This window comes from Pogona vitticeps, chromosome 3 (genome assembly GCF_051106095.1).
Source record: "Pogona vitticeps strain Pit_001003342236 chromosome 3, PviZW2.1, whole genome shotgun sequence".
Taxonomy (NCBI): Eukaryota; Metazoa; Chordata; class Lepidosauria; order Squamata; family Agamidae; genus Pogona; species Pogona vitticeps.
In genome coordinates, this window is record NC_135785.1 from 86,581,240 (window position 1) to 86,597,019 (window position 15,780).

Here is a 15,780-nt window from a genome sequence, read left to right on the forward strand (position 1 = left end):
AGAGGCAAAAACTCCCTGGGAGATATTTACAAATCTATGTAAAGGGTGCCTGATATACACGATCCCTCCTTTCCCATTAATATACCAAGCCATAGTAAAAAAACAAAAACAAAAAACTCAGATACAACATGTTCTTAGTGATGCCTTGGTGGCCACATCAGCCGTGGTCCACTGTTCTACTGTGAATATTGGAAGACAAAATGAGGTTACCATTGTTTCAGAATCTTCTAAATGCCAACATCCAGGCATAGAACTGTTGAAGTTGACTATGAGGAGGATTTCTCAGTAATAAAATGGATTTTACAACAATCAACTAAACCTTTCAGTAAACAGATTAATATGAGCAGAAAAAAACCAAAACAAAACAAAGATTATACAACATCAATTAATGAGAATAGTGCCGCAATATCATTACAAACTACCGTATTTTTTGCACCATAAGATGCACTTTCCCCCCACAAAACATGGGGGTGGAAAGTCTGTGCGTTTTATGGAGCGAGGAAAACAGATTATATTTTCCTGTTTTCTTCTCCTAAAAAATTGGTGCATCTTATGGAAAGGTGCGTCTTATGGAGCGAAAAATACGGTACTTTTTGGATTTTACTACATTGGAAAGAATCAGGCTTGTTGATGTTATCTTTACAAGTATATTTAGCTGCAATAGTAGCGCACTAACCTGAGGATCATCTATCTAAAAATGTATGTAGAAATTCTACTATAAATTTGTAAATAAATTAAGTAATACTTACCCTGATTTAAAAGCACTACCAGTGTCACGGTAGTTATCATTGACTCTGAAACAATTAATGAGGCCTCCCTTTGAACTTGTGGCAATGGCAGATTTGAGATCGGTAACATTCAAAACAGTATTGCTAATTGCTATTATATTTGCACGAAGTGAGCTTTAAGCTTTACAAGTGTGACTCTCCTTATCTTCAATTTAACAAAGATAAAGTGAATTTATACTGTACATGCTATTCAACAGGAAATGGTGCCACCTTGTGAAAATGTGTCTAATTTATCTAGGCTGGCTGGTTAGCTCTGTGGTTTAGATCAGTGGTCCCCAACCTTGGGCCTCCAGATGTTCTTGGACTACAGCTCCCAGAAGCCTTCACCACCACCTCTGCTGGACAGGGTTTCTGGGAGTTGAAGTCCAAGAGCATCTGGAGGCCCAAGGTTGGGGACCACTGGTTTAGATCACTGGTTCTTAACCTTGGGTTACTCAGGAGTTTTGGACTGCAACTCCCAGAAGCCTTCACCACCAGCTGTCCCGACTGGGGTTTCTGGGAGTTGCAGTTCAAAAGCATCCGAGTAACAAAGGTTAAGAACCACTGGTTTAGATATCTGGCTGCAGAGGTTGAGAGTTCGATTCCTCACTATGCCTTCTGTGAGAAGAGCCTGCGTGTGCAGTCATAGGCAAGCTACACAGTCCCAAGGTACCCCAGAAGAAAGGAATAATAAACCACTTCTGAATTAGCTCCACCTCAGAAACCCTGGAAAGGGTTGCCATAAGTCAGAAATGACTTGATGGCACACAATTGTTATTAATTTATCTTACCTGAGCTTTGTTTCCTCTTTTTACAGCTTTTTGAAGTATGAGATTAGTTCACAAAGTTCCCTTGAATAACTTTATGAATTTTAGAGGCTTTTACAATATACAGTAAACTCACTGTTACCAAGTTAAATATTTTCAGAAACTATGTTGTGTTCTGTGGTGGGTGGGTGTGCATGTGTCTATGTGTGCACAAGTGGGTTTAGAAAATAACTGTAGTTGTGATGTACAAAGGAACAAACATAATATTTAATTTCTATTAAATGATAACAGCAAACAAGTGCATTATCTTTTATGTCTGCTTTTATTAATCTTCTCTTATCGTAACAAACCAGCAGACATATTTGCTTTCCTCCTCAAGTAATATGACTGTGAATGTTTCCTAGAAAATTTTTTATAAAACCTTTTGAATTACTGTTACCTGATTGACAGTAGTGGTTTTCAGAGGAAGGCACTGAAAAGATTATACATATATATATTTATCAGAAGCACATATACAACCTTTGAACCTGAACAAATCAAATACCTAAATAAGAGTTGCAAGAAATAATATTCTAGTGACCGGACAATTGCTAATTAATTATCATGTAGAGAAAAGGGGAGGAATTAGAAAATTAAAGCCTGTCATTTTGTGTATTAAAAACTGGCACTGATCTGAAATTTAATTAAAGTCCATTCTTTCTCCTCAAGTACAAAGCTCCTTAATCTGTCAGCTGGAACATTGATGTACTGTAACATATTAGGAACATAAAGAAAGACCAAATGTTTTCTTTAGTTTCTGTGTTACAGAAATGCATGATCATGCACAGCACTGCTTCCCAAATTTCTTGGCATCGTCCCTTTTTTGATTTCTGAAAAATCCTCATATCTCCCTGCTTCTCTTTCATCATTACTCAGCCCTCTTTTAACAAGAAATTTAATGGCTGAAATCCACTAGTAAGTCACATCTAGAGTAGGCCCATTGAATCAATGGAACTTATATAGGTTTTGACTCACCAAATCCCCACTGATTCAGTGGGACTACTCTAGTTGTGATTTGCTACTGGATTTCAGGCAATGGGTATCTTAAATTAAAAATATACTCAAAATTAGCTTTGGAAAAAAAAGGCCATTGTGATAAAAAATGTTACTGTTAAACTCTTGGTCTGTTACCCTCTTATTTATACCCATTTATTTATTTATTCAATTTATACCCCACCCATCTAGACTGAAGTCTACTCTTGGTGGCTAACAATAAGACATAAAAATAAAAGCAATATAATAAAATAAAGCCATTAATAACATAATTCAAGATGGCAAAGAGAAATTAAGAGATGACAGGAGGGAAAGCCTGCCAAAAGAGCCAGGTCTCTTGTTTGCTCTTAAAAACACCCAGTGAGGGAGCATGTTTCCATGGACGTGTACCCATTGGTAATCATAAGAGTTAATTAATTTATCTCTCTCCTTTTCTTCTGTGAAAGTGATATCATTCAGATATGGAATCCAACTGTCAAATGCAAACATGCAATTTCATTCCATTTCAATATTAGCTACTTCCAGTCCTTGAACTTTTCTACTACGATTTAGTGCATACATTTTTAAAGAAAATTTTTAATTCTCAGTGTCACATGCGTGTGATTATTGTGTTTTTTCCTGTTAGCCTATTCTTCCTTCTTTGCTAATGTCTTCAAAAGCCTAAAGGAGGTAATCTCCCTTTATAAACAAACAGATCAGCTGTGGCATCTAACATAAAGCATTGCCCTCCTCTTAAAATCACATATGTGCAACGGTACAGAGCAAGAATGCAGTAATGTTCAGGTCTAGACTTTGCTTCTTGATCTTCTCATTTGCTTCTTATAATTTCTGTAACATATCTTGTATATGAAGAGAAGTAAAAGATGAGCTGATATGGCAAGATAAAATAGAACAGTCAATAGATGCTTTGTTGCTATGACAATGATTTAATACACTTAAAGAATGTTGAGGTTGACTTAGTGCAAGGGCTGTACAAACTGATACATACAAGTACAAAACCTCAACTGAAGTTCTTAAATATCACAGATTACTTATGGTGATCATTGCACATGCTCATGAGAGCCTCGTGGCGCAGTGGATAAACTGCTGTACTGTAGCCAAAACTGTGCTCACGACCTGGGGTTCAATCCCGGGGAGCTGGCTCAAGGTTGACTCAGCCTTCTATCCTTCCGAGGTCAGTAAAATGAGTACCCAGCTCGCTGGGGGGGGGGAGGCAATGTGTAGCCTGCATAATTAACTTGTAAACCGCCCAGAGAGTGCTTGAAGCACTATGGGGCGGTATATAAGCTGCACGCTTTGCTTTTTGCTTTTAAATACAACTTATTGCAACTGGACTATTTAATTTCTTGAAGGATGTTTGATTCAGTTATGTTTCCTTAGGGAATTACTTCTAGAGCCTAATATTATTTATGTTCTGCCTCCCAGAGACCGCCTAGATTCCATTTTCACACAAACCCCATGAATTTTAAGGACATACCTCCATCTCTTACTTAAAGTAGCTTAATAATTACCTTCTTGTTCCATTAAGGTTAATAACTGTAGTTCCACATTACACAGAGCTATAGTTTCATGAGGGTGGGGTTCATATTTACATGACTATTTCACCTGCCACCTATTAATCAGAAGGTTAGTTATTTTTATATATTTGTGGAAGAATGGAAGGACTGCCCTAAAATCCTCTATAATGAAAACTGTTGAATACAGCAAACACATCACCCCTAGAGAATAACTGATCTGTGATTTTTTTTAAAAAAACTGGCATTTTCAAATCCTGTAGATCAGAGCACCAATTATTAGCACTATTATTGGGAAGCTAATTGGAATCCAAATGGTACAGCCTTCCCATAGAAACCAAACAGTCAGCACAACCTAAATATTTAACTACCTTTGAGAATTTTAGTTTCTCAATGTTTCTGTGAATAGATATAATCTATTGCTAGGGAATAAGTTGAAAAAAATGTTCCGAGGCTTCCTCACTTGCATTAGAGCACCAGTGGCCCAGTAATGGTCCAGTAAAAATGCCCTTTTTGCATTTACCCCTTAACAGTCTGGAAGATGTTGCTTCTCATTGTTAGCTGGCTGCTTCTCAGATTATTACAGGAAGTGCTATTGACTCATCAGTAATCTCACCTAGATTGGAAACCTGCCTCTACTAAATTATTTACCTTGTAGATTATCATATAAAGCAGAATATTTAGCTAAACTATTTCTGTCTGCTACACATTTATGTTTTTCACAATACTAAACTGTGTCAGATAGATCCCTAGTATAATGCCAAATAGCACTTCCAAAGTAGCACTCTCAAAGATACCTTGAAATCCTAGGACTTACTCAAAGAAGAAACATATTTTAATGTATTACAAAGTAAAGTGTCCACCCTATGTAACATGACAACCTCAACTTGAGAGTATTCACATTTATGAACATATTAAAATAAGTCATATGCTGACTGTTATTCCTTGTGCCTTAAGCATATTTATAATTTCTTTCCTGAAACAGGATCACTATTTGTCTTGAGCAAGTGGTGCCAGAAGATTGGTGCTACAGAATTATGTGAGATTCCACATTTCTAGATCTTTGCAGTCTCTATGTGTTGGCCTCACTTGAAGCTTTCACATAAACAAATATTTTAATTCAAAGGCAATGACCTGGCAGCAGAATTAATCTTTCTACTCAGTTTTTACTGATTATGTGTTGAATGACTTCTAATTATATCAAAGGGCAGACTTAAACCTTCTATCCTGTGCTTCGGAATTTTCAAAATGATGTTGGTGTTTTTGAATAACATTACCTGTCCTAGCTATTTCAAATTATCTTAATGCCACTATGCAATAGCTGCCTATATGGATGAATAATAGTCGCATGGCCAATGAACAGAAAACTGAACAGGTTGGTGAACATTGGACTTAAATATTTGCCAATCATGGCTTTGTAAACATGTAACATATAGTAATACGTACATAATTATATGAGTCTTAACAAGTCATTTTTACTATTTTTAATACTATGAATGTTAAATTAATTCACAGATCAGCAGCAAGCTATAACTTCATCCTATCTAGTGAACATTTGCTACTTTGTAAGCTCATATTAGTAGGTTAATTGTATCGTCATAATTATTGTCATAGATGACATCTAAATCTGGCCAGAGTGCACCGTTTAACAACGAATTTGCATAGCAACGCGTTTTTTGCGATCCCTAATGCGATCGCATTGCGATGTTTTAATAGGGAAAACATGGCATTGTGATGATTGGTAAGCGTTTTGCTTACCGATCTTCGCATTGCAATGGTTTTTTAACAGCTGATCGGCGGTTCCAAAATGGCCACCGCATCCGCAAAATGGCCGCCCGCAGTGTTTACATGCCCTGCCCTCGCTTACTGGGCAGCGAAAATGGCGGCCGGATCGAGGATTCCCCGCATAGCGGTGAGTTTTCACCCCAATAGGAACGCATTAAACCCATTTTAATGCATTCCTATGGGATTTTCCCCCCGCATAGCGATGAATCCACATAGCGACGTTAATCCTGGAATGGATTAACGTTGCTATGCGAGGCACTACTGTAAATGTATACAAATTGTGCATATTTAAATACATGATCTCCAATGTTTACTATAATGACAGCAAAAACTACAACACTTTGTGTATGGTTCTGGTTACTATCCGTTGAAAAAAAATATCACAGAGCTTTCATTCTTCCTTACTTCCTTTGCACAAGCCCCTCTAACTCAAGGCCAGTGAGTAGTCTTTTTCATAACCATGCCCCTTTATGTTGCTCACAATGATAAGCTAAGGGGGATTTACTGACTTTACCCATGGCTTTATGCAGAGGAGTCAAGTAGAAACCTAGTATAAGACATTTCTAGCTTCACGTTCCTGAAATGGAAGGTCTGTTAAGCCTCTGCCTTAATAGATTTCACAGGCTACTCACAGTCGGTGGCTAGGTTTTTATTCACAGTTTTAAGAATTCGTAAAATGTTATAATAAGACAATACATGGCTCATGTTTTATACTGCTGATATATTTTAACAATTTACTTATTTTGTATATTTTATATACTGTAATGTGCTTATTTTTGTATTTTCGGGTCTATGACCGTATAATAATAAACTAGAACTAGGAAACAAAACGTCTGAAAAGGACATATGTATGTTGATAGACATTCTGTTATGCTATTGCTATATCTAGATTTAAGAACATAAGAAATGTCCTAGATATTACTTGGAATAAACATGAACAAAATAATAATTCTATTATTAGTTATCACCAAGGGAACTCAGAAATGTAGGTACAATGCAGGGTTTTCATAACAATTACTAAGAATTCATTTCCTATCAATTAAACTTTCTTATTTCTTGCCTGTACTACTGTTTTTAACAAATAATGAGCATTAATTGAAAGTAATTATAAAACACAAAGACAAGAAATGCAGTGGTGCCCCGTATAGCGAGGTTAATCCGTTCCGGATTAACCCTCGCTATACGGAATCATCGCTAAACGGGTAGGGGAAAGGTATTGGAACGCATTAAAGTTCGTTTAATGCGTTCCAATACCTTCGTTACTTACCCGTTCAGCGAGGATTCCAGGTGCCGGCAGCCATTTTCGCGCCTTCGCTAAGCGAGGGCAGGGCGCGAAAACGGCTGCCGGCAGCCATTTCCGGGCTTCCGGTGGCCATTTTGGAACCGCCGATCAGCTGTTCGGCGGCTCCAAAATGGCCGCCGCAATACCCGATCTTCGCAATGCGGGTTTTCCCCATTGCGAAGATCGGGTATGTTTCCGTATATACGGAAACATCGCTATACGGTGCACTCGTTAAGCGAGGCACCACTGTATGAACATTTGATTAACAGAAAATGAATTCTTGACAGTTTGATGAAAGCCCTGCGTCCCACCTAGACTATTACTGCATCCCACTAATGATATCTGTACTGCTGGTTGAGGTCCACTGACATAAATCATTTGTTATTTTGAAGAAATTCACAGAGGGCAAATGTTTGAGTTACAACCCAGAAAATCAATAATGTCTTTTCCATCTGTACTGCGGAAACCAACAAATGGGAAGATTGCAAAGCCGATGACATTTCTTAATACAGCCAGAGATTCCTGCCAGTAAATTATTGCCTTGGGCAAATCTTAAAGTCTGTATTCCTCCGCTGTCTCTATATGGGTATCAGTTACTGGAACATTTTGCTTAGGTTGGTCTTTATGTTGTTCAGGTTATAAACTTATGAAGATGCTTTAGTCTCCAATACATTAGATAGACACAGAGGAATTATTCAAGCTACAGCTTTTCTGCAGCAAAACCTGCTTGCACGCATTGAACTACAAGGTGAAACCAGAGTTTCAACAGAAGGGTTTGTGCAGCTATGTGTAAACCTCTCAGTGATGAGGACCACTTTTGAACTTAACATATCTGCTTGGAAATTAAAAATATTTAACTATGGTGTGTAGGGGGAAAGATCTATGAACTTCATAATACATTGCTTTCCTATTCAGTATAATGAATCCTTCTTAAAACTTTTCTCAGTGATAGCAGTGTCTAAAGGCTAGCTCTGTCTTCCATAACCCCTTCCTTCCTTCCTATAACCACATATTACTTTATCATTTATCTTGTCTATCATATTTTATATCATTTATAAGACAGCTTGACTGTGCAGTTCACCTAGAGAGGTAGAGTACAAATTTTAATTCTAATCTGGGTGATCATGGCATTTTATTACCCCAGGAACCATGTTTTGTTACAGAAGTTAAACAAAACTTGAAGGCTACAAAGCAGACATTTTACAACAGCATCACTCGAAGAGTTACAAATTGTTCCCCTGTAGTTCAGCTACCTGTCATGAACAGTTTGTTGATGCTGATTTTTTAATGGGCAACAGATTTTAAAAATTTCGTTGTTAAGTGACTTCCAACCTACAGCGACCCTATGAATGAGCCATCTCCAATATGGCGAGCCCTCAACAGGCCTGCTTAGCAAACTCAAGGCTTTTAGGGCAGCCATTCTCAGTGGGGGCCATATGGCACATTTGGAGGATGCAACAGACTGGAAACATTTCTTCACATACCACCTCATAAGGTTTGTTATGTGACTTTGGTCTATATTTCCTTCATATTGTGATCATGGCCAAAAAAGATTGAGAATCATTGCTTTAGGGACTCGATCTATCTTGTGTTTGGTCTTCCTCTTTTCCTGCTGCCTTCAGCCTTCCCCAGCATTATTGTCTATTTCAAAGAACCCTGCCTTCTCATGATGTCCCTAAAGTAGGACAGCCTCAGTATCAACATTGTTGCCTCCAGTTATAGTTAAGTCTTGATTTAATCTAGGATTCACTTGTTTGTCTTTCTGGCAGTCCAAAGCTCTCCTCCAGCACCACATTTCAAATGAATCAGCTTCCCCCCCCCCCCGTCATCTTTCTTTACTGTCCAGTTTTCACACCCATACATGATGATGGAAAATACAGGGTTCTTAACCTTTTCTTTACCATGGACCTCCTTTAAATATCTTCTGTTGCTGCGAACCACCAAGACTTAACTCAAGATTTAAACCCCTAAAGTGAATCAATTTTCTCTTGAAGGGTCTCATAGACAGATATTCCTTGCTATAATGGTGGCACTTTCTTAGATGGCTGGAAGAAGCTTCATTTTACTTGTAACAGGATGCCCCCTTATTAACAGCATCAAGTTTTTTATGTTTCAGATTCAACCAGTGATCCATTTTGAGGCTCAGTCAAAATGTATTGTTACGATATTTACTGTAATAATATCGAAAAGTCATTTTACCCGACAATAACCAATTGGTTTTATTAGCAGAAATTGAAAAATAAACACGGTTATGAAATCTGTCTGAATACTCACACTGGCACTGAATCTCTCTTCTTGTGGCTTCTGACTGTCTATGCAGTAGCAAAAAAGTCATGTGTTGTCTCTCAGCCAGTCAGCATCACTCAATTGCATGTTCTCACCATGTGCAGAAATATGAAACAATTATTTGGTATCAAACAATTATTTTCACAACCACTTTTTACTTTTGTTTGTTTTTAATGAAGGTAGTAGGTTAGAAAAGCATTACAGAAAGAAGCAAGGAAAATTAAGATTTTGTTCCAAGTTTCCTTTTCTTTCTTGTGTTCTTTCTTTCTTTCATTAATTCTTTCTTTCTATTTTAACTCCAAAAGATCATAACATTTCTTCAAGCCTTTGCAGACCCCCTGTGAGGACACAGGGTCCTCACAGGTCCTTAACCAGTGGTCCATGGACTTAACCTGGGTCCATGGACCACAGGTTAAGAATCTATGGGATAGATGATAGATGGGACACAAATCTATTGCATTTTCCTACTGGGTTCCTTCTTTATCACACATAATGTGATGTAGTGGAACAACAACAGCAAAAATCCATGCCGTGTTGTGGTCAGAATATGATGCAGAGCAGCTTGTATGGGTGCTCAGGTGAGAAACAACCTCTTCCATTTTCAGAACAGAAGGAAAATAAGAAACATAAGACTTTGTCACTACTCCTGGGGTAGGGTAGTGGGACGGGGGGGGGGAACCAGGAAAAAACAAAAATGGGGTAAAGCACACTGCCCACAGCTGCATCTGCATCAGATGTTTAGTAGTCTGGAACTGCTATGAAATGAAAATGTACTTTAGAGGAAGCTATGGAACAGCTTGTTCAGAATGACTCTGAGACGGATCACTGAGCATCTGACGCTGAAGACTGTGCTACCTGTTAAAAGGTGCCCAGAATATAAAAGCAAATTGCTTTCAGAACATACCTCAAATGCATCAGATCTGTCCTCAAATACAAGCACAGCTGAGGAACAGCCTATGCAGATCTATGCCGTTACACATGGAAGGAATAGGTCCTATGCCTTTGTCTGTCCAAGAGGCAGAAAGTCTGCTTTATGTCTAATTTCCCATGGGGTCAAAAAAATATCACAGCCATCGCTGAACTGAAGTTTTGTTATCACTCTTGATGGGGATTAATATAAATAATATTACTTTCTTCTTTTAGGAATTGTGCATCAGAAGTTGCTTCTGAAACTTAATGATGCTTAAAAATGCTATTTTTTAAAACTGGACACAACAGTAGGAAAAGTAAAGTGTTCACTGGTTCCAGGCTGCATAAAGGACTGTAGGTTCACATGGGATCGAACCCAAACTCTTTGAATGTAGGGGATGGTCTTTAAAGTGCTGCCACCCTCATAGTTGCATGTTACTACATGAAAATTAGCAAAATTCAGACTAAACAGAAGCCTTCACACCCATGTACAGGAAAGCGAATGCCACACCTGATCTCAACAAGGGCAGGGGACTCACCACTTTTTCTGGGTAATTTTATACTCTTTGGGTCTATAAATATATGGAACATTTATTTTATTTCTCCTTTTAATTAAAACTGGAGCAGCTACGAGAAAGAAAAATAGCTCCAATACTTCTTGAACAATTCCAATGGAAAACAATGGAAAAGTGTTGTTCATATTTAACTTTTGTTAGAGAAAGAGAGAGAATTTGGGAGAAAATGTAGTTTGGCGTGGTAGTTAAGAGGAAAACTATTTGAAACTATACTTCAATAGATGAAAATAGGGTGCAACCATGTTATCATGCTTTGAAAAGTAGCCTAGCTAGTAATAGTACTAATTTTGAAATAGGTGATAACCCACAGGCTTTGTTTTTTTTTGTTTCAAGCTAGAATTTAAGATGAGACATAACCAGTCAGAATTTGATGTTTTGTTCCCTTTATAGATAATTCTTTTCTCATTTTGATAAAGGACTTTGCCTGTTGGCACTAGTGTTATTTAATCTCTACATTTATACTTTCCAGCAAGTCTAAGAGACAATAGATTTGTACTCTCATCTTGGAAATGCAGAAACATTAATACTAATATATATTGACCACCTCCATTCTGAAATCCAAGTTTGCTTACTTATTTATTTATTTAACTTATATGCCGCCCACACTACCCAAAGGTCTCTTACAGTTTGATCATGGTTCCTAAAAACATGGGGAGTTTATCTCACATTGAAGTGAATATGAGCAGAAGCTTTCTTCACATCTTCCTTCTCAAAAACTGAGCAAGTAGTTATCATGACAGTTGCATTTCTTAAAAGTGCCTATTTCCTTCTCATTATTTGAGTATAATTAAAATAGATACTTTCAGTTACTTTTAGAAAGTATAATTAGCACGCTGCGAGCCATTGCGTAGGGGTCCAAAATAGAGGTGGGGGTATTCGTATTTATATACAAATACGAATATCCCCCCACAGGTGCAGATAATGAGGGTTTGGCCCTCAATTTCGCCACTGCCATGAGCTCCATGGATTAGCCACTCTGCGACCTGGCAGGGAGGCTTGTCATCCCACCTTTTGCCAGGACTGGGTAATCTATCGCAAGCAACGGAGCACTAGGAAGGCTCCATGGAGCTCATGGCAGTGGCAAAATCGTGAATAGTTGTTCTGGCCCCAACCACTGACTGCACCATCTTTATCTGCACTTGTGGGGGGATATTCGTATATGAATACGAATACCCCCATCTCTAGTCCAAAACAAATCTTAGTAAGGTAACATATACCTTTTAAGTGTAAAAACTACTAGAACAGCTGTAGTTATGCTGCAAAAAGAGTGAAATTATCTCTCAGTTTACTAGGGGATCAACATGTAGCTTAATTATGCCTTAGCTAGTTCAAGGAAGGAATTAATTAGAAGTAATCACTATTTATAAGCAGTTACTGCCAAGCTGTACCTAAAAATGACTCCATATTTGTATTCCATTGTTTTCCTCAGGCTACTATTAAGGCAAGTTCTTCCTCTGGTATTTTAACAGAAGAAAATGTACCTATCAAAATTTCAAAGTAAGGATTCGTTGGCCATTGCTCACACATATGATGATCAGGTGTTTTGTGGAGGTAGCAAAACTCTGTCTATTTGGCATTTTCCTTGATCCCATTAGGGACTGAGAGATTGATAAAGGTCATAATTTATTGGCTTCTGCAGTTAAAATGTGATTCCCTTACACTTCCTTGAACAGTGGAGAGTCTATCCCTGCAGAAACCCCTGAAGCCAAACATAAAGTCTGATTTGTGCCAACACCATTCTTATATACTGGTACCAGAATATAGAAGTGTGAAGCTCCAGTTGCTCAGGTCTCCCTGTTATTCTAGCATTTAGCATTCTGTTTTCAGGCTACTTGCTAAAAAGGATGTCTCTCTGACCATGTCATCTTTCTAGGAACTCAACCTGTGTTACTTACTGCTGTTTTTTAGTGCTCTTCAAAATGATATTATGCTACAGTCTAGAATAATTTGAAGCAGTCTTCTGCTCAGCATATGTGAGCAGAAGACTGCTCACATTTTCACTTTTCACATACTCATGCAGAAAAGGTCAGAAGTGCAGATACAACCATTATCAGTCTGCCCCTCTTAACACAAACAACAGTGGAACGTTGGTAGATTCTAAGTTGCATTTTACGTGAGACGCACTGATCATGTAGAAATGATATCTTAGAACAGATTTGGATTTTTCACAATGCATGGAAAATAGTATTGAAGCATATAAAATTCAAACCGCCAAAATTAAAGTTATCTTTATCACAGTAAGATGTAGCAGCTGCTATAAAATAACAAACACATTGATCAAGTACAGAAAGCTAAACAACGCACTGCAGCCGCTGCATTAAACATCTGATCATACAGAGTCAGAGGCCTTGGAGCAGAGTGAAGTCTTGACCTGGCACTCAGAAGCTGGTGTAGTCAGTGGTTGGCAGGAATTACAAAGAAGATCACTCAATAATCAGGGCTTCCTCTCTCTTTGTTGTTGTTGTCCTCCAAACCTCCACTAAGAAAACAGGTGCTTCATATACCAAAATAATTTAGTTATCTTCGAGTACTGTGCACTTGGATTTAGGTGTATGCAGGAAGGTATTTACTGTTCTCCTTTGGACAGCAAATGCCTTAGATAGGGCTTCCGACATTATCTGAGGAGACTGATCTTCGTTTATATGCAGATTCACATTACAATAAGATATTGTGCTCCTGAATCATACTTTATAAGCTGAAATGAGTGCACTTAATTGAACTCAAATATTTGTTTAGTTAACATATCACTGTACTGATGTTGACCAGGAATAGGTACTTTTTAAAATTAATAATTCAAATACTGTAGGAAAATCAAAATGTATTCGTTCTTGCAATGTATGTTTTTCACTGGTTTTTGAATAAAACACTTGGGCTCTGATGCATCAAGATGCTTTTCATAAATATACATGTTACCATTTTCCTGTCATTTAGAAGCCTTCTGGGCCCATGTGTAGTGTAGTCCTTCTTTAAAAACTTCCTATTTACTATGGTATCAAGTTTACAATTCTGGCATATTGTTTATGTGGGAATGCCTTGTCAACATTTCTAATTGTTTAATTATTTGCTCCTTAGCTGACATAAAACTTAACATTTCCCTCTCCCATGTTCTCATCATAGTTGTGAACTTAATCTGTTTCTTGCCCTGTTCTTTCAACAACAGAATTTTGTATGCCACTAAATTAAATTAAAGGAATTAATTTAAACAAATCCAGCAGAACTAGAGCATAGATCTTTTCTCTCTGGACATCCTCAGTGACAGTTCCATATTTATCTATTATCTATCAAGGAATGTTGAAGTATTTTATATTTATTTATTTATTGGACTTATATACCGCCCCATAGCGCTACAAGCACTCTCCGGGCGGTTTACAATTTTAATTATACAGGCTACACATTGCCCCCCCCAGCAAGCTGGGTACTCATTTTACCGACCTCGGAAGGATGGAAGGCTGAGTCAACCTTGAGCCGGCTACCTGGGATTTGAACCCCAGGTCGTGAGCACAGTTTTAGCTGCAGTACAGCGTTTTAACCACTGCGCCACGAGTTATTTATCATTATTTATTCATAATACAGTTAAACTGCGTTTTTAAAATAACTTTTAATGTGGGATTCAGCGTATGAAGGAAGGGCAAAATTAACCAATCTACTTAGCAAATTTTTACTGTATTGGTTCAGTCTTTCTCTATTTAGAGTGGCAGTAGGGGAATAGAGATGTGAATAAATTATCTGAAGAGCGCTCCTTAATTCTTGTCTTGTATTTTAATTTCACTTTCTGTATACAATAATCACATTGTGTAACATTGCCGTAGACCTTTCCTAATCTGAATCAGACAACAAGTAACTTTATTCACCATTGAAAATACCTTATATTTTCAGTGAGCATAATGTATTGGCTTAAATGTTCTAATTTATTTAACTTCTTTAAGATCATCAGCTCCTACCAGGGATGTAGCTTGTCTGGAACTCAGGCTCCATTTGTGCAGCAATCATGTTACTATTTTATGTCCTGTGTTTTTACACATATTTCTGTATAACCTGAAGGGCATGTGAGCAGAAGCTAATTTCCATTAATATTATGATCCTTAATAGTCTTTTATCAAGAGACAGATATTCCATTTGTCTCCCTAATCACACAGGTAAAAATGATACATAGAATTTGTCTGTTGTCTGTTATGACGTTTTATTATCAGCCTGTAGTAAAAGAAATACTTTTCATGCTGATGCTGAAATCTAAATTTGACATCCAGGGTTTGATTGTGAATGCAAACATGCTTATATTAATCAGTATGAATTTATGGACATTGCATGTTCAGTTTCAGTTGGTAGAACCTTTCTTTGGCTGTAAAAATCTCTTGGAAATAATAGTATCAATACTCACACATTCTTTTTTTTTTACTCTATATTGCAGTGTACCAACATTCCAGAGCCTCCCTGAAGAGATACTCAGTAAGCTTGCTGATGTCCTTGAAGAGGTATTTGTTTTAAATTTGGGGCATAGTATAACAACATAAGTATCAAGTGTTTTGTTGCAAAAGTATTTCTTAACTGTGCCAACCAGCCATCCCATTTTTTTTCACTGGGATGTGTCTGCTGAAGTAGAATATTCCTTCTCAAGTAATAATATTTATGGTACAGTTGTTGTCTTTGACCATGGAAAAGGGACAGGAGAAAAGATAAGTGGCATATTCTATTTCAGTAGGGATCCTAGTTTCTAGAGAAATGTGAAATCAGCATTTTTACATAAGCGTTAGAAGCCACAGCAATCATAGTTTTCTGATAGTTTCTGTCAGCTTATATTAATGCCGGTTGGCTGACACTAACATCAACCCACATTCACATTGGTGCTTCATCCTATAATGTGGG

The 15,780-nt window shown here is 37.6% G+C and overlaps 1 protein-coding gene across 3 annotated transcripts in view; it reads left to right on the top strand.

The window, feature by feature from the left end:
- The window catches only part of PRKG1 (protein kinase cGMP-dependent 1), an 833,788-nt gene that overhangs the window by 596,003 nt on the left and 222,005 nt on the right, over positions 1–15,780 (top strand). For all 3 annotated transcript variants that reach the window (XM_072995266.2, XM_072995265.2, XM_072995267.2), the window contains exon 5: positions 15,326–15,389. In XM_072995266.2, the coding sequence (XP_072851367.1) occupies positions 15,326–15,389 (64 nt within the window). The remainder of the gene's footprint in view (positions 1–15,325; positions 15,390–15,780) is intronic.